Source organism: Podarcis raffonei, chromosome 6, assembly GCF_027172205.1.
Source record: "Podarcis raffonei isolate rPodRaf1 chromosome 6, rPodRaf1.pri, whole genome shotgun sequence".
NCBI lineage: Eukaryota > Metazoa > Chordata > Lepidosauria > Squamata > Lacertidae > Podarcis > Podarcis raffonei.
In genome coordinates, this window is record NC_070607.1 from 29732960 (window position 1) to 29758219 (window position 25260).

A 25260-nucleotide genomic window follows, 5' to 3' on the forward strand; every position below is an offset into this window, starting at 1 on the left:
CGCCCTCCCCCCGCCTATTGGCCGAGCGCGCCGCCGGGCCCGCCTTTCGCCGCTACGAAGCCAAGCCCCGCCCAGGGACGTTTGGAGCTCCGATTGGGCGGCCTTCAGTCCCGAAAGCCCGGCCGCTTCCACCCCACCCCCCGCCCCCGCCCCGAAGGGATTGGATGGTGCGAAAAGGCCGTTCGTCGCGGTCTCATTGGCCGAGGTCCTTTGCTCCTTTTCCCGTGTTTCGTAGCGCAAGAGGCCCCCGCTCGGGTGTTTGCGGAACTGCCTGAGAAGAAGCGCCCCAGATTTTCAAAGGTTTTGAAGCGGCCCAGCAGCACCACAAAAACACCCCAACTCTTCCCCTTCTTGCTCTTCTTAGAAGTCATCTTGATGGTTATGGGAGCGCCTGAGCGGCACTTTACTGTTTCCTTCCGATCAGGCGGGGTTTTGACGCCTTGCCGGTTGGAGGGGGGCTATCAAGGCATTTCCGTTGGTGCCGTCGTCGGTTGGGGCGCCAACATGGCGGTGGGGAAAGGAGCAATGGGGTTCGGGCGCTGCTGGGTGTGGCTGCTGGCGGCGTGGCAGGCGGTAAGGGGAGTCTTAAAACCGGGGATCGGGAGCGACGGGGCTCCGCGTGAGGGAGTGGACGGAACCGTGAGGAGACACGGAGTCACTTGGACCCAAAACCAGACCAGGCCTGTCTGCTTGCTTGTCGTGGCACCTGGGACCATGGCCGTAGCCGGGATTTTTGTTGGGGGCGGGCAGGCCTTTTGTTAGGGGGGAGGAGAACCTCAATTAGCTATGTATTTTTATTGATTTTTAGGGGGACAGCTGCCCCTCCTTGCCCCCACCCCACCCCTTGGCTACGCCCAAGCGTGAGACATCTGTTTCTGAATAAACAGCCGCAGGTTCAAATTGCGGATTTGTTCCCTTTGGTTTTCTCACCTTCCACCGTGCAGGAGCGCTAGCTTAAAGAAAAGAATTGTGTGTGTGCATATAGACATGGGTGCAGCGGGGGGGGGCAGACCCTCAAAAATTATTGAACAAACTGTGGTTCCCCCCCCCAAAAAAAAGCAACAGAAGCAACAGGCGATTTGGGCGAACGCAACGATTTTTTCAGTCTTCCCCCAAAAAACCTACGCCCATGTATATATAGATATCTCCCTGGTTTAACTGGCCGTCCTTTTCTCTCCCCCTTGAAATGTTAGCCTCGCTGCAGATCGTGTATTAGAAAGCTTATGCCGTGGCTGATATGCGAATGTGTGCAATAACCTAGAAACACGCCCCATGGAAGGAAACTGCTCAAGCCAGTAGCAGTTACCAATGTAACCCGTAATGGCTGAGATTCAAGTCTACGTGTTACAAACAGGATATGAAAGTGAGGAGCTTAATGGCAACTTAAACCGAGGTTGTGGGCGCAACAACAGAATGTCTGGGCGCACTTTTTTATAACTAGAATACAAAGCTGGAAATGAATGAACTGCAACTAAAATTCTATGTTCATTTTTCATGTGCTCTAGTCCTTTCCCTGTCCACCCCCCTAATATTCTTAAGGGGTCTGTTCTCCAGTCTTCAGAGAGAAGCTGGAAGCCAGGAAGCAGAAAAAAATCCTCCTTTTCTTCCACTGCAGTTTTAATCTGAAATCATAGATGCAGTACTGCTCCTGGAGCTCAGAAACAGATTGTGCTAATGAAATTTCCAGTTGCATCATGCACCTAGAACGATGGGAGTTTCGAACACTGCGTGTTACGTTCTAAGAGACCCAGGTTCGAAGCCCTTCTTAGCTATAAAGCTCACTCAGCATAGCCTGCTTTGCAGTGTGGGGTTGTTGTTTTTTATCGTAAGTTCATCGGTTAAAAAATGAATGGATGCCAATTCTGAACATTGAGCAAAGTTGAAATCTTTGGACATTTTGTGTTTTTAAAATAGACCTCACTCTCTCCCCGCTCCGCCCTCATCATCAGCTGTCATGATACTATAGACATCAATGAAACTTGTGAACATTGTAAGGCATTAGTGACTGTTTTTGAAATGAGAAAAAATTAAGAACAAAGTATCAATTTAGTTTAGCAACTTGGAGTAGCTGTTAAACCAAAATGCCAGCATTACCTGTCTTTCTTTTGTTCTCCTCTAGCTCTGAAGAGTTACCACAAATTTGTAATATGTGTTAACTGAACAGTTTAAATTATGTTAATCCATAATACGGGGGTTGTCAAAAGCCTGTTTTCTTTACAGTCTTCAACTTGTAACACCATGCACTCATTCCCCTATTTTAATAATTTACAGCACTTTAAATGCACTTTTTCTGGGAACTAATTCACATTGTGTCCAGTGGTGCTAAATCAAACTTGTATTTAGCATTGTCACTGTAATACATTATATTCCTATTTGTGTTTATGGCTAGCATTTAGGTATGCACTTTGTGCTGTTTTGTTTTACAGTTTGTGATCTTACTTTGTACATATCTTCAGCTAAGTGCCATTGCATAGATTTTTCAGTGATGAAGTGAGCTCAACTCCTTAAAGAAAAAGCTGTGTTATGAAGTGATGGTTTGTTACACTTTAGAATGGTATGGTTGTTCATTCAGATTTTTAAGTGAATTGTACAAATCTTAATTGCTTTTAGGCATCAGTATATGGAGCAGAATTATCATCAGAGGCCTGCAGAGAGCTGGGCTTCTCCAGTAACTTGCTGTGCAGTTCTTGTGACCTTCTTAGCCAGTTTGGCTTAAATGAGCTAGAGCCATTCTGCAGAAAGTGCTGCCAAGAAGAAGCCCAATCTGAAACCAGAAAGGTAGGTTGAATAATTAGATTTGAAGACCAGGACTATTATTTAAAGTGGGTTAACATGAATGAATTCCAGACCTAAAGCTAATTGTTTTATTGTATTTTTTTAGCAGCCATTTTAATACCGGTTGTTGACATGGTTCTTCTCTTAATGTTATCTGTGATTGAGTCCCTTAATTCATGAATGTCACAACCCTCTCTATCTTCTGTCTGCTTTCTGCATCTTGAAAAATTGAGGTATATTGCAGGCTTGAACAGAAGGGAAATGCACAATTAGTGAGGGAAAGGGTGGGCAGTTTCACAATTGCAGAAATATTAATTTTATATCACTGACTTCAGTTAAGGGGTTTGGTAAAAGGGCTTGTTTTAGTATTATAACTATGTATTTGTCAATTTATATACTGGTTTACTGCCAAGATGGATGGGGGAATTGGGAAAAGTTCCAGCTCTGTGGTCATTTTCCTTCCCACCCCTTGTGTGGTGTGTATGTGTGTAGTTTGTTGTCTCTACAATATTCTTTCTGAGCTGTCGTGATCAGAACTGGACACAGTAAATCCAAATCTGCTCACACCATAAATTTATATAAAGGCATTGGGATACCGGCAGTTTTATGCCTTGCACAAAATGTGAAGAGTTCTTGTTCTGTTTGTACTGTTTTGTTGATAACAACAACCACCCAAAACTCTGTGTGGGGCCAAGTGAGGTTCCATTTTCAATTCCTAATGCTGTGCTTTGAGTACCTATACTTATTGGTTCCAATGTAAATACATAATAGCATTCAGCAATACACAGACACCATAATATAATAATTAGCATCCGCTTTGCAATATAGATGCAAATTGACATTCCTATTCACATGATATCGTTAAAGAAGGCTCCATCAGAAGCCCTGCATCCAAATATGCATTGCCATACAAGTGTGCAGATGTCTGTCCACATCGATCTGCACATGGGGTTCCAAATTGAGTAATGGAGTCTTTGCACAGAAGTGACCTTCCTGTACATCCTGTGCTCGATTGACCAAGCAATATTTGCAATAGATGTAGTGCCTGAAAGGATTGTGTTGCTCAGGTTAATATCTGCAAAACAAACCTCCACAAAGTTAATGAGTCCAATGGGTCTGATTTATACTTTGGGAAATCTATTCTCATTTTGAAATTTCCAAATGTTTGTTGAACAGTTTTACAAAAAGTAATCAACTTTGAGAGCATCAGAAATACCTTGGATAAGCATTTTTTAAAAGTCTTGCTGTTATATGAGCAAGGAATAGAGGTTGAAACCATCAGGCTGTTAAGACTTAATGAAGCCACTGGTTCTAGAACACCAACTGACTGGATTTTTTTTGTTACAGTACATGGTATTTTGTGCTTTTGAATGAATTTTGGGAAATCTACATGTCTTATGAAAATTCTACTGCTTGCAGACTCTACAGGATGCTATCATGGAATTACAGAAATCTTGGGAATATATTTGTATTATTTGGCTAAAATTGGTACTGCACAAATATTAAAATTGCACACAGCATATAATCTAAGAAGAAAGACCTGCACATTAAAAAAGGGAAGAGAATTCTAATCTTGCAGCTCAAACAATCTGTGGAGATGTTTTCCCCAAAAGGATTTGGGAAGCTATAGGTAATTGTAAATAATTATTTCAAATATGGAATCCGAAATAGCTTCCTGTGCTAGAAAGTATATAGTATATTCATTCATTCACACTTCTATGGAAGTAGCTGTTCAGAAAAGTAATTGAATCAAATACTAGAGATGCTCATTGGGTATGTTTTAAAAAACCCTTTTAAATCCTTGGTGTTAAACCCCAATACTATTAAACTAAAATATCCATAGGCTAGAATTCATTTTGCAGAAAGTGAACAGGAAGCAAATGGGGAGTGGCAAAGGAGGGTTTGGGCCCAGAAAACACATGTCCTCTGATGCCAACTTCTGTCACCAACCCCAGGATCACTTCAACAGCAAACTGGGGCTGCCCCTTCACAAACCAGAAGTGGCATGTGAATTGGACTTGGAAGATGCATTCCCTCTGACTCCAATTCTCCACCCTGCTATCAGTGACGACAAAGTACAGCTGCTCTTCTAACATAGAAAAAATGACAGTATGCAAGTTGAGGGGGGAATGAGCTAATCTGAAGAATTTTTCCGTTTTAAATTGCTGCAATAATTGCATTTCCTGTGGATTTTCACGCGTGCTCTCTCCTCTTCTACTTGTATACATCGTCATTTAAGCAGCAGTCATTTAGCTAGGGTGTGTGTGTCCCAATTTATTCCCACTGAGAATCAACAACATCTAACCTGCTAATTTTAGTAGATGAGTTCTCCATATTCATTATACTGAGGGTGCCCTTTGGGTATTCCTGTTGATTCAGGGAAGGTCTTCAATCAAGTGCCCTTCAATTGTATGCTCAGTGTTTCAGAAATCCTCTGCTCCAGGGAGCAGCATTTGTCATGAAGAACTTATTTATAGAGACTTCAGAGCTGCATTACTTACAAATGGAAGCTTCTCTGAATATTTTATCTTGAAAAGAGGCATGAGACTAGACTATCTGCCATCTTCATTATTTTCAAGAACTGAATCCTGACAGTTTTTATCAAACAAATGTCCTGTGAGCAACAGAAGGAAACATTGGCCTTTGCAGATAATCTATTGTTGCTTTATATCCAAGTGCCTTCACTTAATTCAGATGTGGGGATCTTAGCTAGAATCACTGCATTGTTGGGTGCAACTTCAACTCGTTCAGCTTCAGAATGAGTTGTTTTGATTAGAAAGAAGAATTAAGTTTGAGCAAACAGTTATCCATACTTATTCATCCCTTTTTACCACGGGCATACCAATTCATCTGGCATATGTGGCATGGAAAGCTTCCCGCTCTCCTCTCTTGAGGACTCTGAGGAATCCAGTGTACAGAGCTTCCTTGCTTCCTGTTCCTCTTGTGGATTACTTCCGTTCCTTTTGGTAATTTTCTTTTTTCTCTCTCCCCACCCACTTCCTACATACCAACACCTGAGGGCCATCAGTTTTTCATGCCAAAGGTCTGAACTGATGGCTTACAGAGGGATGTTTTTCTCCCCGCTGGCTGCTCCCACCTGCATTTCTCATCTTTATTCTAGAACAAAATCAGTGGATACAGAGACTGCTATGCATGCACACACCCCTCTGACCAACCAAATCACAGCATAAGTGCTCCTATGTTGCACATTGGGGGAAATTTTGGGACTGGAAATTGCCACCAGATATTTTTGCTCTGACTATTTCCAGGAGCGCTTTAGGAAATTTTGAAAGAACAAGCATGCCGTGGTTGCAGTAACGACAACAGTGCGGCTTTGTTCCAGAGAACAGCATGCTTTACAAATGGTGAACAGTCAGGACTTTAAGGTTAATCAAAACGGATGACTGAGAGCGTGCAAGTGCATTTCTGCTGACCTTTCACACTCCCTGACTCCCATGCCTTTCTGGGTTGGTCCTCCATTCCGCTCTGTGAACTGTATTGTTTTAAGAAGGTTTTAAAACAAATCACGTTTGACTTGAAAGAGGCCTTGCTAAGTGCTAATTCAATAAAGTTGATGATATGAGGTCAGGCTGGTCAGAGCAAGCATCAAGAGAGTAACAAGCATAATTAACACTCTTACAAATTGAGTAAGAGGGGATATTTCTTATAAGAGTCCATTGTTTCATGACAGCTACGGTTGCTGAAGTGGCTTCTTACATGGGCTTGCTGTAATTTATCAAATACTCAAGCAGAGCACCCTAATGTGCCCGACTGGACCCTTGTGGTCCCTTCCAGTTCTATGATTCTGTGACTTGGAGACAGAGGGGAGGGAGGAGAGAAGAAGGAATTGTAGAAGAAAAATGCTTTGTTCTCATCATGAGAATCATCCTTCTCCCACTTCTGCTGCCTGAAGATTAACTGCAGCTCTAGTCACCGCCAAAAGAAGGATGAGTTCAGGTTACAGAAGCAAAAGATGGCAAAGGGAGCCGAGCTGTTTTGGTCATTTATGATCACTCTCAGAGAACCAGGGTGTGCTTTTTAGGGACACAGAAGACGGGTTCTTCAGGAACTACAGTGAGAGAAGCAGCAGAGGCTGCCGGCTACCAGTTGAGGCTGCTGATCTGCTTGTTAGCAAACCAGTCCTCCGAAGCTGCATTGTATGATTTGTGTGATTCACACGCCTGTCTGTGAGGAGCATGAGAAGGGAAGACAGGCTTGTCTCTCTTCCGGAATGAGACTGTAAAACTGTGCTTTCACTTTTATGCTGTGGGTTCCTCTGCTCTCGGAGTTAAGAGAGAGCACCATGATTGCTTGTCTGTATAGTCTGTAAATAAATTAGTAGTTTAGAACTACAATGTCTCTAACTTCTTGCTGTGTTAAGCCAGAAGGATAGTGTGCTTACTGTACACCAGCTGCTGTAGGTCGCTGGGAGCGCCCTGGAGAAGGGAATGCCTTTTCCAGAGCTACGCTCACCGGGGTACGTCAAGAGGAATGGGGGCTACAGACACCCCAGGGCGTTTTCTCCCAACACTGCTTTGGTGCACAGTGGATCTTTGGGTCTGGTCATAGGGGAGGTCAAAGAGGTGTGGCTGGGGAGGATGCTGTGCGGACACATGGAAAAGCCTGCCAGGCTGAATTAGTTCTGTGGATCATTGCCATAATCTCTTTTTTTTAAAAAAAATGTTAGTTTTATAATTATTATTTATAAATTTATCGGGTAAATCTTGGCTGTCCTAAATATGTTTACTTGAAAGTAATTTCTGCTGAGCTGAGTAGAACTTTCTTCCTGGTAAGTGTGCTTGGCTTGCCTTTTATGCTAAGGCTTAAATTGTCAGAGAGCTGTTCACCTAGACCTAGTTCACATGGCCTTGGCTTACTGAGAACATGGAGTTCATAGTACTTTGGCCCTCTCATGGCCTTTTTGCTGCCACACTAAATCATAGTTTAGCTTAGCATGTCATCTGAACCAGGCTCTTGGTTAAGCGCTCTTCTTTGACTACAGCTTGTGGTAAGTCAAGAGTTAACCACTAGTCCCAGTTTGGACAACACATGATGTGATAAACCTTGGCTTGACTTAGCACAGCAGCACAAAGCTCATGGAGGCTTTCAACTGTAAATCTTTTTAATAAATGAAATCCTCCAGCACACTTTTGAGAAATAATTGACAGTACTAATATTTGAAGAAATTATTCTTCCATGGAAAGAGATAATGGGTTGTGTTCAGCGTAGCACTAAGTAAATCCTTGTTCTAGCAAAGAGACTTCCACTTGCCCACTAGGACTTCTGCACCCTCCTTCTCCCTCTCTCAAATTTTTTCTGGGGGGTTACCCGAGCCCTTTGGATCAGATCTGAGAATGCAAGGGGAGGGTACACATGATGGGGGAGGAGAGGGAGCGAAGCCCTGCTGTGTAAGCAGAAGTTGCATTTGCACAAGGATTTAATTGAATACAGTCCTAAGGTTTTTTAATGAAAAAGTGTTCATTTCAAATACTTGTTTGACCACCCTTCATCACTAAGCAGTCCCAGAGTGCACCATATGGAAACAGTTAAAGACCAATAAAAGCAGTTATACCACGGAGATAAGAGTTCCTCAAAAAGCAGATTTAAAGTAAACTATTACAGTCGTACCTTGGAAATCGAATGGAATCCATTCCAGAAGTCTGTTCAACTTCAGAAACTTTCAGAAATCAAAGTTCGCCTTCTGATTGGCTGCAGGAAGCTCCTGCAGCCAATTGGAAGCCCCATCAGATATTCAACTTCCAAAAATAGTTCACAAACCGGAATAGTCACTTCCAGGTTTGCTGTGTTCGGGAGGCAAAATGTTCGAGAAATACGCCATTCGGAAACCAAGGTAAGACTGTATTTGATTACATTTGTAAGGCTATCAAGAAAATATAAGCCTTCTAAACAAAAAGCAAGGTGCAGTTAAATCCATACTTCCTACTATGAATTATTTGGATCACTGCAGGTTCAAGGCCTATCTGCCCTGTACTTCATTTCCACTCTGTTTTTGTATACCAAATATGCCCCATTCCAGTGATCTGTGCATATGAACAGGCTTCCTCACACATGCTTTGTGAAGAACTGTGGGCATAAATCACATACATACTTGAGTGTCTCCATAGTCTTGTACAACTAATTGCACTTAATGCCACATAGGACTGCAGCTGGATTGAGGTGTTGACCCTGTAAGTACTAGCAATTTTCCATTGATGTTAGTGAAGGCAAGGCTTTATCCTCTTATACTGAAATGCCCTTTGCTCCATGCAAAGAAGAAAATATTGCAGTAGCAATAAACAGTTACAAAGTATTGTCCTAACACTGGCAAATTTGCTCCAAACAATGCACTGACGAATTTCAGCGTCCGGAAATCCTGTATCCAATTTCAGACTAATTCAGAAAGTTGCTTTAGCAGCATTACTTTAGACAGCTGCACGTTGTAAGCCAGTGCAGAATGATGCTGGTTTCTGAAACACGGAAAGATGAAATGGAGGCGAAGGTAACTGTGCATGAAATTGTAGTAGTAGAAGAAATTGCCAACATTTTGCAGTTGCTGAAAATAGCTGCACTTAGGAGTGTCTGTTACCCTATATCATCTGATTGAATCAAAGAAGCTTGTGTCCTTAATTGCAGGTAAATATGATTGTTAGGAGAAGCCGGGCGCTCTTATGTTTTGGTTGTGAATTGTACTAAAGTTGCATATAAAAATGCATAGTGCTCCTAAATCTGTAGAACCCACTGAAGCAATTTTAGCAAAGCTATTACATACCATTGTCAGTAACATCTCTTATTTACTAAATTATCACTTTGTGTTTTTGTAAAAACGGGAAGATTTCCACCAAAAGAGCAGCAATCTAAAGATATTCCAAGTCAACTTTTACAAATAGTGTTTTTTCTTAAAACCAAGTGATGTCTTTGTGCAGGTGGCTGCTGTCATCTCCACTTTCATGGATGGCAAACAAGAACTTAAGGGCCTTGCTTGAGATTTTGGGGACGACAGCCCTAGCAGAGCTATATGAGAAAGGGTTGTAGCTCAGCTAATGGTCATTGGCTGCATTTGGACATCACAACAAATCACTTTTGTGGTGCGTGGTTCCCATTCTGGCTCCCATGCTTTCCTCCTTCTCCCCCAGCACAGCTGCTTTGGTTGAAATATGCCCAGTTCAAACCATGGTTTATGAAGCAGACTCATTTCAGCAAACCATAGTTATGGTACACTACAGTACAGTGGTGCCTCGCAAGACGAAATTAATCCGTTCTGCGAGTCTCTTCGTCTTGCGGTTTTTTCGTCTTGCGAAGCACGGCTATTAGCGGCTATTAACGGCTTAGCGGCTATTAACGGCTTAGCGGCTTTAAGAAAAAGGAAACAAACTCGCAAGAACTCGCAAGACGTTTCGTCTTGCGAAGCAAGCCCATAGGGAAAATCGTCTAGCGAAGCGACGCAAAATCCGAAAAACCCTTTCGTCTTGCGCGTTTTTCGTTTTGCGAGGCATTCGTCTTGCGGGGCACCACTGTATAGGGTATTATTATTATTATTAGTGTCATTATTATTATTTGTACCCCGCCAATCTGACTGAGTTGTCCCAGCCACTCCGGGCAGCTTCCAGCATATATAAAAACATAATAAAACCTTAAAGCTTCCCTATACAGGGCTGCCTTCAGATATCTCCTAAATGTTATATAATTACTCATCTCCTTGACATCTGAAGGGAGGGCATTCTACAGGGTGGGCACCACTACTGAGAAGGCCCTCTTCATGGTTCCCTGTAGCTTTACTTCTTGCAATGTGGAACTGCCAAAAGGCCCTTGGTGTGTCCAGGCTGAACAATGGGGGTGGATATACTCCTTCAGATATACTGGGCCAAGGCCATTTAGGACTTTAAAGGGTCAGCACCAACACTTTGAATTGTGCTCAGAAACGTACTGGGAGCCAATATAGGTCTTTCAAGACCAGTGTTATGTGGTCTTGGCAGCCATTCCCAGTCACTAGTTTAGCTGCCACATTCTGGATTCATTGTAGTTTCTGAGTCACCTTCAAAGGTAGCCCCACTTGAAGCGCATTGCAGTAGTCCAAATGAGAGATGACCAGATAAATATGGTTATGTCCCTGGCTAATTGGGAATCAGAAGCGAATACTTACTGACTCTTTGTCACAGCTGCACTGGTGGTCAAGGCAGGAACATGGAACAGCAGAGAGAGGCTAGTCTTGCTCCCATCATGATAAATCATTGTTTATTGTGATGTCTGAATTACGTACTGAGAGCAATCAGATGGTGTTGATGCATATGTGAGCTGAGCCTTGGAGCAACCTGGAGTTGATCTAGGTGATTCAACATGCTTTTCATAAGGGCCCGGTCTTGGGTATGACTTCACACTTGATGAACTAGTTCACAGTAGCTGTCATTTTTCTGTTGCAAATTTATATCCAGGTGGTGGTGTACTAATGAAGAGCAATTTATCAGGCTTCTGAATTGAATAAGGATCCATAAACTCATAAAGGGGATAGCAGTGCTCATGGAGTGGTGGCAGAACTTAGTATGAGCTTGTCCCCACAAATGTGTAGGTCTTACACATAAGTAGCATGCCTGAGCTGGGCTGTGTATGCCGTAGAAACTTAATAGAAGATATGTGCGCCTCTTTCCTTTTTGGCACAGCATTCATCTCCTTAAGAACTATCTCTTAAGTAGCATCACACCAAGCAATAAATAATAAGGTTTTTTTGGCAGGTGCAAATGTTCTGAATAACCCATGGCAAAACAAGTAATCTTAAAGAGAAGTCTAATTTTGGAAAACAGAACATAAATTCACCGGGGGGGGGGTGGACTACAAAACTAGCAGCCCTGACTTAAATGGCTGTTGGTTAAGTTGGAGGAAGTTTCTTAATACAAGGGTTTTTTTTAGGAAATTGCCATTCTGCAACCTTTTATAGAGGGAAACACTATTTTATATGGTACAAGATATTGACATTTATTGGGAGGATAATGCTCATTGCTGTTGTTTTAACTTTTGATAAATGTATTTAGGGGGTTGCCTGTACTACAGTAGAGCCAGAAAAATATGAAACAATTGTAACAGAAGATGGTCGGGCCTGGTGGACTGAACCCCTAACTTTGGTATTATTTATTTAGTTATTGAATTTCCTTCCTTTCAAAGGAGACCAGGGTAGCAATTTTTCTATTCATATGGCTTCAGGTACTACTGGCTCTTGGGCCAACAGGCATGTTACAGTCATTGGTCAGAATCCCAGTGGTTGTGGTCTGATCCTGCATATGGAGCTTTCAGCTACCTCTTCAGTAGAAACCTTCCTTCCCAAAGATTGAACAGCATTATTGGGTGGCACCCCATGAGGTGCAACAGCTTGTTGCCACAATGAAATATAATCACTGCTGGTATGTCGGGAGGACAGTTTGATCATAGCTATACTGTCAGGGGTCCTTTACCTTTTTTATATATAGAATATGTAGTCATACCTCTGTAGACATATCCCTCTGGATACTTAATCTTCGGGTTACAGCCGCAGCAAACCGCGTGCGCATACACAGATGCACTCAATTGCACCGTGTGCAGAAGCGCACCTCTACATAATTTTCGGGGTGCGAACAGACCCCCAGAACGAATTAAGTTTGTATCCGGAGGGTCCACTGTATATAGAATACAGCCTATGTCCTGTGTCTGCAGCATCTGGATTTTAAGTTACCTTATACAGTGGTACCTCTGGTTAAGAACTTAATTCGTTCCGGAGGTACGTTCTTAACCTGAAACTGTTCTTAACCTGAAGCACCACTTTAGCTAACGGGGCCTCCCGCTGCTCCCGCCGCACCACCCCCGCCCAATTTCTGTTCTCATCCTGAAGCAAAGTTCTTAACCCAAAGTACTATTTCTGGGTTAGTGGAGTCTGTAACCTGAAGCGTCTGTAACCCGAGGTACCACTGTATTTTCCCTCCCTCCCCTTCCCAGTCTTAATCATTTTCGATTTAGGAAGATGGTTCTGATGTTGATGTAACAATTCTTTAACATGTTGGTGGCTTTAAAATATTTTTCCTTTTATGCATTAGTCAGCAGTCAGATTAGTGTGATGTCTTCCTTGAGCTTGCTTTCCAGGGAGATTTGTGCTGCAGGGTATGCCTGAAGCTAACTTGCTTGCTGCGCTTGGAACTGTGACATTTGGTCGGTTGTTCAGCTCTGTGGACCAAGGCTCTCCAGATAATTGCAGAAGAGCTCAAGGAAACAAGAACGCCGCTAAAAATGAATCCCCCTACCCTTTCTTATATATATATTTTAGGCAACTTTCAGTTTCTTGCCTTCATTTCACTGGAAATATAGCAAGCAATGAAGATGTAAAAGGTTCAGTATTAGGGTTGCCATACGTCCAGAATTTCCCAGACATAGCCGGAATACAGCTGTGTCTGGATGGAAATCGCTTAAATGTCTGGGGAAATCCGGACGTAAAGCAACCCATGTTGGCAGTGTCGTTTTTGGCAATTTCCCTTAAAAATAGCTCAATTTTTGCCAAAACTTTTGTGTCCAGATTTCTACTTTTTGAACTATGGGAACCCAACTCAGTATAGACATAACGTGGCCAAATCCCAAGCAAATAAGGAGGACGTGGTTCTTCCTCTTCCCTGCACAGTTTCCTCTTACAGCTTTTGCTCTAAGAGTTCTGCAGCCAAAGACAGCTGGCTTTTCAAGCTGAATGGCAGCCTCTTTCTTTGGTAGCAGAAAGAGCAGCAGGGAAATGGAAAGCAAAGTTCTGGCTCTGAGTGTGTTCTCTTATATGCACATGTACACTCCTTTAAACCTTACACATAATGCTGCTTGTCTTGGGCAGTTAACTAAGCTGTCAGACTTGTTCCCCTGTTGGACATGTTCACACCCTTGCGCCTTTTTTAAAAAAAAAGTGGGAGGGGTGTTGCCCATTTGCTTGAACCCCATTCAGTGCTTTCACGTTCTCCTGTATGCACACACTTCTCAGAAAAGGGCAGAGGGAGCCAGAATGAACGGTTGCCATTTGCATTCTGCTTTTTCCATAATGCAGTGCTGATGGCAACTGCCCTTTTGTCTATTCTCTGGCCTTAGAGCTACAGGAGTTAAACAGCCTGCAGAGGAAAAGAACACACTGGAGCCACTTTCAAAAGCAGTGCTAGGAAGACCCTTCTGTTTGCTCACCCAAAATAGTTCTATTGAGAGCACCAGGGCAGCATCTGTGGGTGTTTATCATATTGGTGGGAAGTTGGCAACTTTGGGGTGGGGGGCACTGTGGAATTGGGAGCATGGCAGCAGACCCCGGAGTGCCAGAAAAGCGTATGAAGGGGTGGGCTGGGGTGTGGAAAATGTGGGGTTTAAGCAACGCATGTAAGCAGAAAAATTGCTCCCCATCCTACCAAGGCTAATATGCCAGTATATGAAAATCCTTTTTACAATAACTTGATAAATCCACTTTTCCAGTAACTATTCACTTTCAAAAACCTATTTTGTGTAGCAAAGAGATAAAAGAGGTAGAAATATTTGAACGGCGCGGATCTTTGAGAATAACTTTATCTGGGTTGCCATGCAGTTCAGAGGAATTGATAATAGAATGCATTTAGTGCTTTGGGCTGATTTTACTTTGAGTGACCTGATTTCACTTCATTTTAAAGTCTGTTTCATTCTGTTACACTAATTAAAATGCAGCTGTCAGCTTTAAGGATTTTGACTTTTATTTTTAGTTCTATGCAGCCTTTATGTCTCTGGGCTACTGCCAGAGGCTCTATCAAAGTAGTGGTAATTGTTCATTGGGCCAGATTCTCATCTTGCTCATGACAGTATCAATTGATAATGATCCTTCTCTCCCCCCCCCCACCCCCCGGTTTTCCCCAGTTGTCATATCATTATTGCAAATGAAACTTTGGAATTTTATTCAGTATTTGCCTGCCATGACCATTGCAGCTGGGAGTAAAACATGGATTTTGGGCATTCATATAGCTTCATTTTATCCGGCTTATGGATAAAATGAAGAACACCTAAAAACATAGAAAAAATAATAAGTAAAAAACAATTATGCAACTCCTCCCATTTGTCTCTGTTTGCCTGCTCTTTCCCAGAAACCAAAATGGTAGCTCCTTTGGTAACGGGTTGTCTTTTACGTTACATACTAGCCATATATTTACCAGAATTTTAGTCAGGAGATTTTCATGCTAACCAAAACCGATGAAAGTTGGAGTCCAGCAACATATGGAAGGCTAAAGTTCTTTAATTGATGTGTAAATTCTCAAATGTGTGCTTATATTTACTTGTACATTTATTTTGTGGATTAATTCAGATAAATGTGTGTACTTTCAGTTTCTGAGTGATAAATGTTGCTTTCCAGTGCTACCTGTTACTTGGCTTACATGCTACTTATTCCTCTGCTAGTATTTTCTGCTTTGCTATTTGGAATTTGAATAAGAAAATTGGAATTTTTGCTAATTACAAGGGACACGGGTGGCGCTGTGGGTTAAACCACAGAGCCTAGGGCTTGCCGATTAGAAGGTCGGTGGTTCGAATCCCCGCGACGGGGTGAGCTGCTGTGGTTCGGTCCCTGCTCCTGCCAACCTAGCAGTCCGTGACTGGACCTAATGGTCAGGGGTCCCTTTACCTTTACCTTTACATGGATTCAAGTGGTTTAGAATTATCACTTGGCCTTGACTCTTTGCAAGTGTCAATAAAAACTCAAGCTGTCATTTGTCAGTGCGAAATGCCATTGCAGTTGAAGTCTTGGTTTTTATAAAATAGCTGTCAAATATTTTGTTAATAGTCCAGCATACAGATATTACTTGGAGAATGTTTGACATAATAATTAGCAGAGAAGAATTTTCAGCAGCAAAATTGTTGCCAGTCATCCTGAGAAAAGCCAGATAGAAAATTCTCAGCACTAATATTTGTAGACGATACAAATACAAAGGGCATAGAAAGCATTTAGACTCACTCTGGGTCAAACTTGACAGTTTGCTTGTAAATCCAGATGGTGAAATATACCCAGAGAAAGGTTAATTGTTGCTTGTACACTAAGGAGTACTTAGAAATGTCAGAGTATGCGAAAAGCTGAAATAAACATAGAAACCTTAAGTATGACATTGCTTAATCACATGCACAGGAAGATTAAATTCAGCTTACTAAATTAATTCTAACTAGACTCTTGCAGCTGAAACAGCTTCAAATAAAACTTGGAGATAGTTTTATGAAAATTTCTCAAATATATTTTTAGAACTGAAGGAACATGATTATTTTCTCTTGAAGTGGAAGTCCATGCTTACTGATGGTTCAGAGTTTACTTATTCACAATGAACAGTCTTGTGAACTTCAGTATTTTTTCTTTATTCCACCCTTTTTCATTCCTCTTCTGGAAAGAAGAATTGACTAATGCAGGCCACACAACAAGCACTTCTTCATCCCAGTCATTAGTCACAATCCACACAATTTTTGGTGTCAAATTGAAGGACAAAATTTCAGATCCGACTTGAAACTTGGTTTTAACAAAGTTGGCAGTGCTTCAATTTAGGTAAATACCAATGCTTCAAATACGTAAATGAACAGGCTCACTGAGATTGCTTGCTTTTGCAGACAAACTCTTAACTATCAGAATGATCGTGCTCAAAAAGAGTAGATAGAATGGGAATTCTGTCTTAATAATTATGAAAAGTATTGCATGGGGCAAACTTTGGTTAATGGCAATAACCATTGTTGCTGTTGAAGGTTCTGCTGTGCAATGCCAAGCCAATGATTCATAAGACTACTGCCATCCATGACTTGATTGTGGATGGAGGACTTGACCTGACATGTGTAACAGAGATTTGGTTGGATGAAGCAGATGGGCCTGTCCTTGCCGCTGCTTGTCCACCAGGTTTCTCTTACGCACAGCAACCCAGGCCTTGTGGGCTGGGAGGGGGAGTTGCAGTGATTTTTAGGAAGTCATTAGTTTGCACCAGGCATCCAATTAGGAAGACCCAGTTCTCTGAGTGCATGTTCTGGAAGTTGGGCAATAGGGGCAGTACAGGATTCCTTTTGGTGTACCGACCACCCCGCTGCACCAAGGATTCCCTGCCCGAGCTGCTTCAGGTTGTGATGGATGTTCTCCTAGAGACACCTAGTTTGGTTGTCCTAGGGGATTTTAACATCCACGCCGACACGACCTTACAAGGGCCGCTCAGGACTTCGTGGAAAGCATGGCCTCCATGGGGCTGTCCCTGAATAAGTCTGGCCCAACTCATAGCCACAGACATGCCTTAGACCTGGTGTTCACCTCTTATGGATGTTGGTGATCTAACATTAAGTAAAAGCAAAACTAAAGAAGTTCCATGGTCAGATCACTTCCTGGTGCAACTGGACTTCTGCGCGACCCTTCCCCACTGCAAGGAGGTGGGACCGATTCAGATGGTCCGCCCCCGCCACTTAATGGATCCAAATGGTTTCCAGAGAGTGGTAGGGGATGTTTTATCCCATGTTGATGGCCTTTCAGCTGATTCCCTGGTGGCCCACTGGAATGTGGAGTTAACCAGGGCTATTGACTGTTTGGCTGCAAAGTGCCCTCTCTGATTGCATGGAGCCCAGACAGCCCCATGGTTTTCCACGGATCTGAGGGCAATGAAACAATCGCTGAGACGGCTAGAGCGCCGGTGGCGGATAACTCATTCTGAATCTGACCGGACACAGGTTAGAGCTCAATGTTGAGCCTACCAAGTGGTGATAGCGACTATTGCATCTGCGGAAAACAGAAGCAGGAGACTCTTTCAGGTGGTTCACAATTTAGCGGAACTGTTTTGGGGGGCAGGCAGGCAGGTGTGGAGGACTCCCTGAGTAATTGTGCCCCTGAAGGACCAGGTGCGCAGCCTGGGAGTCATTTTGGACTCACAGCTGTCCATGGAGGCACAGGTCAAATCTGTGTCCAGGGCAGCTGTTTACCAGCTCCATCTGGTACGTAGGCTGAGACCCTATCTTCCTGCGGACTGTCTCGCCAGTGTGGTGCATGCTCTGTTTATCTCTCGCTTGGACTACTGCAATGTGCTGTTTGTGGGGCTACCTTTGAAGGTGACCCGGAAACTACAACTAATCCAGAATGTAGCAGCTAGACTGGTGACTGGGAGCGGCCGCCAAGACCACATAGGCTCCCAGTACGTTTCCAAGCACAATTCAAAGTGTAGGTGCTGACCTTTAAAGCCCTAAACGGCCTGGTCCAGTATATCTGAAGGAGCGTCTCCACCCCCATTGTTCTACCTGGATACTGAGGTCCAGCGGCAAGGGCCTTGTGGCGGTTCCCTCACTGCGAGAAGCCAAGTTACAGGGAACCGGACAGAGGGCCTTCTTGGTAGTGGCACCCGCCCTGTGGAACACCCTTCCACCAGATGTCAAAGGGAACAACAACTACCAGAGCTTTAGAAGACATCTGAACGCAGCCCTGTTTAGGGAAGCTTTTAATGTTTGATGGATTACTGTATTTTAATATTTTGTTGGAAGCCGCCCAGAGTGGCTGGAGAAGCCCTGCCAAATGGGTGGGGTATAAATAATAAATTATGATGATGATGATGATATATCAATCTAGAACAAGTTAAGATGCTCTGCTGGCCTGGAGGTCCCCATTTCACCTCTCAAAAGTGTAGATGAGTGAAAGAATTGCTGCGCTTCATGGAAGCGTAGAATTGTAGAGACAGGGACCCCAAGGGCCCTCTGTTCCAACCCCTTACAATGCAGGAATCACAACACGGGGAAGCCCTGTTGTGGTGAGGGGCTGAGCCACACTGGGATTCACTGGATTACAGCAGGCCTTATTGCTAAGCCTGCTCCAGGCTGGCATAGCTCACAGCAGACCTTTGCCTGCCCACACCTTCTGCTGTGAGCAACACCTACCTGTCACAGGTTTGGATTGCTCTGTCAGTTGGGCGGGGGATATTGGTTTCAACAGAATGTCAGTGCAACTGACTTTCACTGGATGCGCACCATCACATTTATGAAGATGTAACTCACCTTGCTGCATGAAGTTGTACATCTTCTGGTTCATCCAATCTTATAGGTGACTTTGCTTGGCCTACAGAATGTATTCGTGGTCTGTGAAATGGAAAGTTAACACATAGGTGGTATTCTGGTGGTATTGTGGTCCTGCCCTTCAAACAATAACTGACTAACAACGCATTTGCTCTAGGAGCATTTAGGCTATCAACGCTGAGTCCTAGATGAATTCATTTTTAGTGAATTATTATTCTGAACAGTGATGCCACGGAAGGTTGGAAAATTGGCAATTCTTCTAAATTTACTTACTTCTCTTCCTAATTTCACTGAAGCCAATAGATGCTGTATTCAGAATAGATTAGGCAGGTCATCATTCTTTCATTAGACTTTGAGTTTTGAATAGCAGAGCGATAATTTTGCAACCCAATAGGAATAAAGGGGTTTCTCAAGGGACACATTACAACCCTCTTATATATACATTAGTTGTGTCATTTGTTTAATTGATTTAGTATTTTCTTCCCTAAATATATTTTTTCTGTTCTTTTGCAGCTCTATGCAGGGGCAATTCTTGAAGTGTGTGGATGAAAATTGGGGAGGTTCCCTCAAGTTCAGGGTAAGTGAATTTGTAATTTGTCCTTTTAGTTATTTAAGAATGATCACCTAAAGGAAGACCTCATTGCACCTGAATTTTTTGCATGGATCCTGAAGCAAAACCCTGTCCTATTGTGAATATACACAGATATGGCAACTTACTTTTGTGTGAAACGTATGAACTCCAAGTAATAGGAAAGGGCAGTGGAAAACACATGTCATATTTTTTTCCCCTAGGTGAAGTAAAAATTGAGCTGCTAATTTTTTTAAAGTAGTTTCTGAAGGTACTTTTCTCTGTTGTTTTCATTAGCCTTGTTTTTGAGCACTTGAGTACATTTTTAACAGACAAGTCATGTGAATGCAAAATGTCACATTCACTTCCTACATTTGGGACTTCATTAACCTTTTTGAACTGAATAAAGGCAGTCATTTTATGACTCTTCTGACTGGCAGGCGTCTTTTTTTCCTGATGGAAGAAGGGGGTGAGATCTTGCTCATCATACGTGGAGGATAGAAACAGAAGCAGAGGAAGGAGTGAGGGTGGCAGTCCAAGGCCACCGGATTTCCCCCTTTTGTCACAAGTTTTTTCTGTGTGTGCATTATTCACAATGCTTTAAAATACCCACATGTGCATAGCCATGCTTGAAAAGAGAATCTTAATTGGAGCAGCTTTAAGTTCTATTCTGCCAACTGACCCATCATCTGTGATTGATAGGTAGTGGCTTTCCTTTTTTTATTTATCAAGCATTTATTTAAAGCAGTGTTTCCCAAACTTGGGTTTCCATGGGGTGTTTTTGGAGTACAGTTCCCATCACCCCTGACCACTGGTCCTGCTGGCTAGAGATGATGGGAGTTGTAGTCCAAAAAGTTTGGGAAACACTGATTTAAAGCATTTTTATTCTGCTCTTTGCTGCTTAAAAAAATCAGTAGTAAGATCGTGACCAAGCTCACACTCTAAAAGGCATAATGCACAAGGAGAAATGGGGGGGGGGAGCAATCCTTTGTGCAACTTCTTAAAGTTACAGTTATAACTGCACTTCCTCTCGTCCCCCACAGCTTTATTATCGAAGCCAAGGTGATGCTCCTGGAGGTTGCACCCTCCTGGAAGGTCAGCCTTGCCCCATAGCAGCTAGGCTTGAAAAGAACCTAATTGCAGCTGGCTCTGCCTCTCCCCCCCCCCCAAAAAATGCCCCCTCTAAAAGCAGCCTCTTGGTGCTGCTTGTTCCTGATGTAGACCTTTCCTGGTGGGTACGTGGGTACCGGTTTGTGGCTCACCTAAGGTGCCAGAATGTCTGGGGCGAGCCCTGAGGCCACCCTGTTGGTGCTTCCCCACCCCACTATACAGTCTTGGGCATGCCTCATCCTTTGAACGCAAAAGGCCATGGACTGAACCTGGGACCTTTTGTGTGCAAAGAACATGTTCTGCTGACCTACAGCCCTTTCCCAGATGGCTCTAAAAGGTAAAGGTAAAGGTACCCCTGCCCGTACGGGCCAGTCTTGACAGACTCTAGGGTTGTGCGCCCATCTCACTCAAGAGGCCGGGGGCCAGCGCTGTCCGCAGACACTTCCGGGTCACGTGGCCAGCGTGACATCGCTGCTCTGGCGAGCCAGAGCCGCACACGAAAACGCTGTTTACCTTCCCGCTAGTAAGCGGTCCCTATTTATCTACTTGCACCCGGGAGTGCTTTCGAACTGCTAGGTTGGCAGGCGCTGGGACTGAACAACGGGAGCGCACCCCGCCGCAGGGATTCGAACCGCCGACCTTTCGATCGGCAAGCCCTAGGCGCTGAGGCTTTTACCCACAGCGCCACCCGCGTCCCCAGATGGCTCTAGTAGCTCCTTAAACTAAGCCTCATTCAGCCCTTTCTTTGTATGAAGTGGCTTGTAAGACCTGTCTTCACCCTGATGGGTTCTTCAGCATTTTTTTTGTGGAGCTAACCCCCCACTTTTCTTTCTATGGGGATGCAGACCATTCCTGCATTCTGCACACCTGTACAAAAATCTTCTTGCATCTCAGCTCTTCCTGTTTGTATAATTTAAGCCACATTTGTAGCTTGTAGGGGGACCAAGCAGCTGCGTTTGCCCTATCCTTTCATAGCCAGGTTGCCAGGAATTTGAGATTACACAGTGGAAGTGCTGCTTGTCAAGCTGTAGCTGCACCTCTTTGCACATTGCAGTTGGTTTTAACCAGTTCTTTTCTTCTTTAAAAAATGTTTAGGGGTACTCTCATTTTCCTACTAATATTGAAATACTGCCCCTCAATGAAGCCAAATTCAGATTCACAGAGTGTTTAGGGGTATGTGTACCCCCAGAAAAATGCAGTGGTTTTAACTGATGGTGAAAGATGGATAATAATTATGTTGTTATTTATGGAATTTCTTATTTTAATGCTGATTCTTTTCTGGGGTGGTTTCCTTGCTCTTCTTTCATATGCACACACTCTCGGGGCTAACAAATAGAACTTTAGCGGATAGGTTTTCATCTTGCATCAGTTTTTTCTCTGAGCTTTTGAAGCTCACTCATCCTCGGAAAGCTTCCCATGTTGAGAATATCTCATCAGAAAATGAAACTGTAGCAGGTTGTCTGCAGGGTGTTTTTTTGAACCAGAAGATGTCTCAATTCATTTTTCACTAGATTTAGAAAGCTGCCAGTGCTACAATATGTCTGATAGTTTAAGTTGACATCAAACATAGCAAAGCTGGTGTTAGATTTCCCCCCGCTACCCTCCTGCTTCATTTTGTTCTCTGCATAGTGTGATCTGTTCTGTCTAACATCATTGCACCACTGAAACAGAAATGTGTCAACAAAGAGGTGTGCACAACTGCTAGAAACACTAGGTGTTTTTAGGCCAACATTTGACCAAGCAACTTGCAGCTCACCTGGACAACTTAACAGTGGGCCTCAGGCGAGCAGCTGAGGGACGTGTTCATCCAGCAGCTGCCATAGTGCAGAGCTTTGCAGCTACTGCATAGCTGTCAACTTTCCCCTTTTCTTGCGAGGAGTACTATTCGGAATAAGGGAATTTCCCTTTAAAAAAAAGGGGAAAGTTGCCCGCTATGATCTATTGTCATACAAGAGACATATAGGAAGAAAGAGCAAACTCCCATTGTTCTGGGTGCATTTTGCAACAGGGAATTTCATTAGCACGAGCCGTTTCTGAGCGCTGGGCGCAGTACTGTGCCTAAGATTTCTGATTAAAACTGCAGAGTGGAAGGAAAGGAGGACCTTTTTCTGCCTCCCCACTTCCAGCTACTTTCTGAAGACTGGAGAAGAGACCCTCTTAAGAATATTAAGGGGGTGGGCAGGAGAAGGACTAGACCCTGTGAAAAATGAACATAAGATTTTAGCTGCAGCTCATTCATTTTCAGCTTTGCATTCTCGCTATAAAAAAGTGCGCCCAGACATTCCATTGTTGCACCCATAACCTGAGCTTAAGGTGCCATTTAGCTCCTAGCTTTCATATCTCCATTTCTAACACTGCACATATGCAGGGACAGGAGATAGGGAAGGGCAAATTAAACAGGAATGTGGGACCCTGTTTTTCCATCGCACCCTTTTTAAAAATAATAATAATGAAAGCCTAACGATTAGTCCAGAGTGTAGTACGACTGTTTCCAATCTTTCTCCCCGGGGTGGGTCACAACAGTTCAAAGCACAACATTAAAAACAGTTTTTATTTATTTGAAATGCTGGTTGTTTCTGCCTAGTTGCATCTGACATGTGCCTTCTTCAGGTGAGTGAAATAACTCTGGTGGGGGCAAGGGGACACAGAATGGGAAGCAAAATGTCATGTGCACATTTAACAACATTTGCTCCCTGGTAGAACAAGTATTCACTAGAGCTTAGACCTCTCGCTGCAGTTTAGCTTTGGTGATCTGTGTATATTAAAAGTCTACCAGCACATCTGGGGTGCCACAAAATAAACCCAGGAAAAGGGTTGTTCAATAAGTGTCTGGTTCTTGTTCCTGCAGATGCTGTCTATATGTGACACAAGTGGGTATTGCAAGTCTGGCCCTACCATAGGATACAAGAAGGCAGCTGCCTTGGGCAGCGGCTGCAAAGGGGCTGGGAGTTGTGCCAAAATTGTGTCATTGTGTCCTTTGCCTCAAGCAGCAAAATGTCTTGAGCCAGCCCTCTGTATTGCCATGACTTGTTCCTGTCAGGCAAGAGCAGAGGGCATAGCAGGCACTACAATTCCTTTCTGCAATATGGTAGATTTTAGACTACAATTATACATATTTCTGTGTTTCATCTCGACTTTGAATCTTGTTTATAAGGCATGAGAAGAAATGCTCATTCTGTTTAGAATAACGCTTTCTCTGTGCCTCCACATTCTAGCTTTCGTCAGGAGTGACAAGCCCAAACTATTCAGGGGACTGCAGATCAAGGTTTGTACTAGTTTCTGTTTTTTTTAATGTGAATTTAAACCTATCAAATGTTACCTTAGTATTGGAGAAAGATGTGAATTGTGCATCTGATGGGTGGAAATTTTCAGTGGAAGGGGACAGCTCAGTTGGCAGAGCAGGAGACGCTTAATCTCAGGGTTGTGGGTTCAAGTCCCACCTTGGGCGAAAAGATTCCTGCATTGCAGGTGGTTGGACTAGAATGAGCCTCGCGGTCCCTTCCAGCGCTACAGTTCTGTGATCTGTAAATAACTGATTTAGCTTACTATGGGGAGCACAACAATACTGAGTTTGTTCATCAGCCCTGAGTGCATTTTGTCTTTTAAAATAATAGCTATGCTGCTGGCAATTCATTCTGTCTGGAATCAAAGTCTTGCATACACTAGTCATAGTTTCAGAAAATCGCCCTATATAGCCATACATTCAGAATGTATATCTGACCACAGCAGTTTATTCAGCCTGGAACTTATACTTGAACAATAGCAATAATTCTGAGTTACTTTTGGAAGCAAGAAAGTGAAGGTTGAGCTTGCCAGATGTGTTGAATCCAGGCAGACAGTAACTTTGGATTTCTTTCCTCTGCAGTACGTACGTGGTTCTGACCCCGTACTGAAGCTCTTGGATGACGGTGGGAACATTGCCGAAGAACTGAGTATTCTGAAATGGAATACAGACAGCGTAGAAGAATTCTTAAATGAAAAGCTAGAGCGCCTCTAAAACAAAACAAAAAAATCTTGATTATTATGTTTTGGGTTTTTTTAAAGTTTTTATTTCTCACATCATTTTTCATCATGGTAATCTTCTCAGACAAAGTGTGATAAACCCTGGAAATCATTCCAGCTTCTGCATTAATTTCAGAGCCATCCCATACTGTGTGGTGCTCAACATCTTTTCATTAGGAGCTGAAAGCTTCAAGCACAGCACATTTGACAAATTGGCAGGCTGAACAAATGGCCTGTCCTGGTACATTTCAGCTCATCTTAGTGGATGGATATCATTAATGAAATGCTTTGAGACAAATGTAATGCAAATACTGAAATTTGTAATAATTGGGCCATTTATTTTTACTGGCAAAGCTTTATTTGTCAGCTCCCAATAATTGAGATGATTACTCTGCTTTTTTTATTTTTTTAATACACTGCCACTCTTTGTACAGCCATGGGAAGTTGGAGCCAAATAATATGTTCTCTGCCTCCCAAAGAGACATCGGTTAGCATCTTTGCATTTTGTATTTCCCAGCTGTCCTTTTTATAGAACTGTTATTTGCAATACTCATAATGAATGCCTGCTCTGGAAGAAGAAGAAAAAAATCATTTGTAGTCTTGCTCTGACGGTGGAACTCGTGATCTGCAGTGACTGAAGAATGCTAGGGGAATGCACTTTAATGATGACTGCATCTAAAACCTCTAACAAAAGGCATGTGTAGGTCTGAGGTCAGGTGCACTTTCTTGGCACGGTTTAACCTTCATTCAACAGACATGAGTTCCCTGGAGGGGAAAAAGTTGGAGAGGGCAATAAAATCTGTATCACAAAA

At 43.2% G+C, this 25260-nt stretch overlaps 1 protein-coding gene across 1 annotated transcript; it reads left to right on the plus strand.

The window, feature by feature from the left end:
• The first annotated feature begins 447 nt into the window (after positions 1-447).
• Positions 448-25260, plus strand: SELENOF (selenoprotein F). Its single transcript, XM_053391859.1, has 5 exons — positions 448-573; positions 2611-2778; positions 19282-19345; positions 23662-23711; positions 24312-25260. Exons 1-5 carry the CDS (start codon positions 505-507, stop codon positions 24441-24443), a joined length of 483 nt encoding a protein of 160 aa, XP_053247834.1. The 5' UTR covers positions 448-504; the 3' UTR covers positions 24444-25260.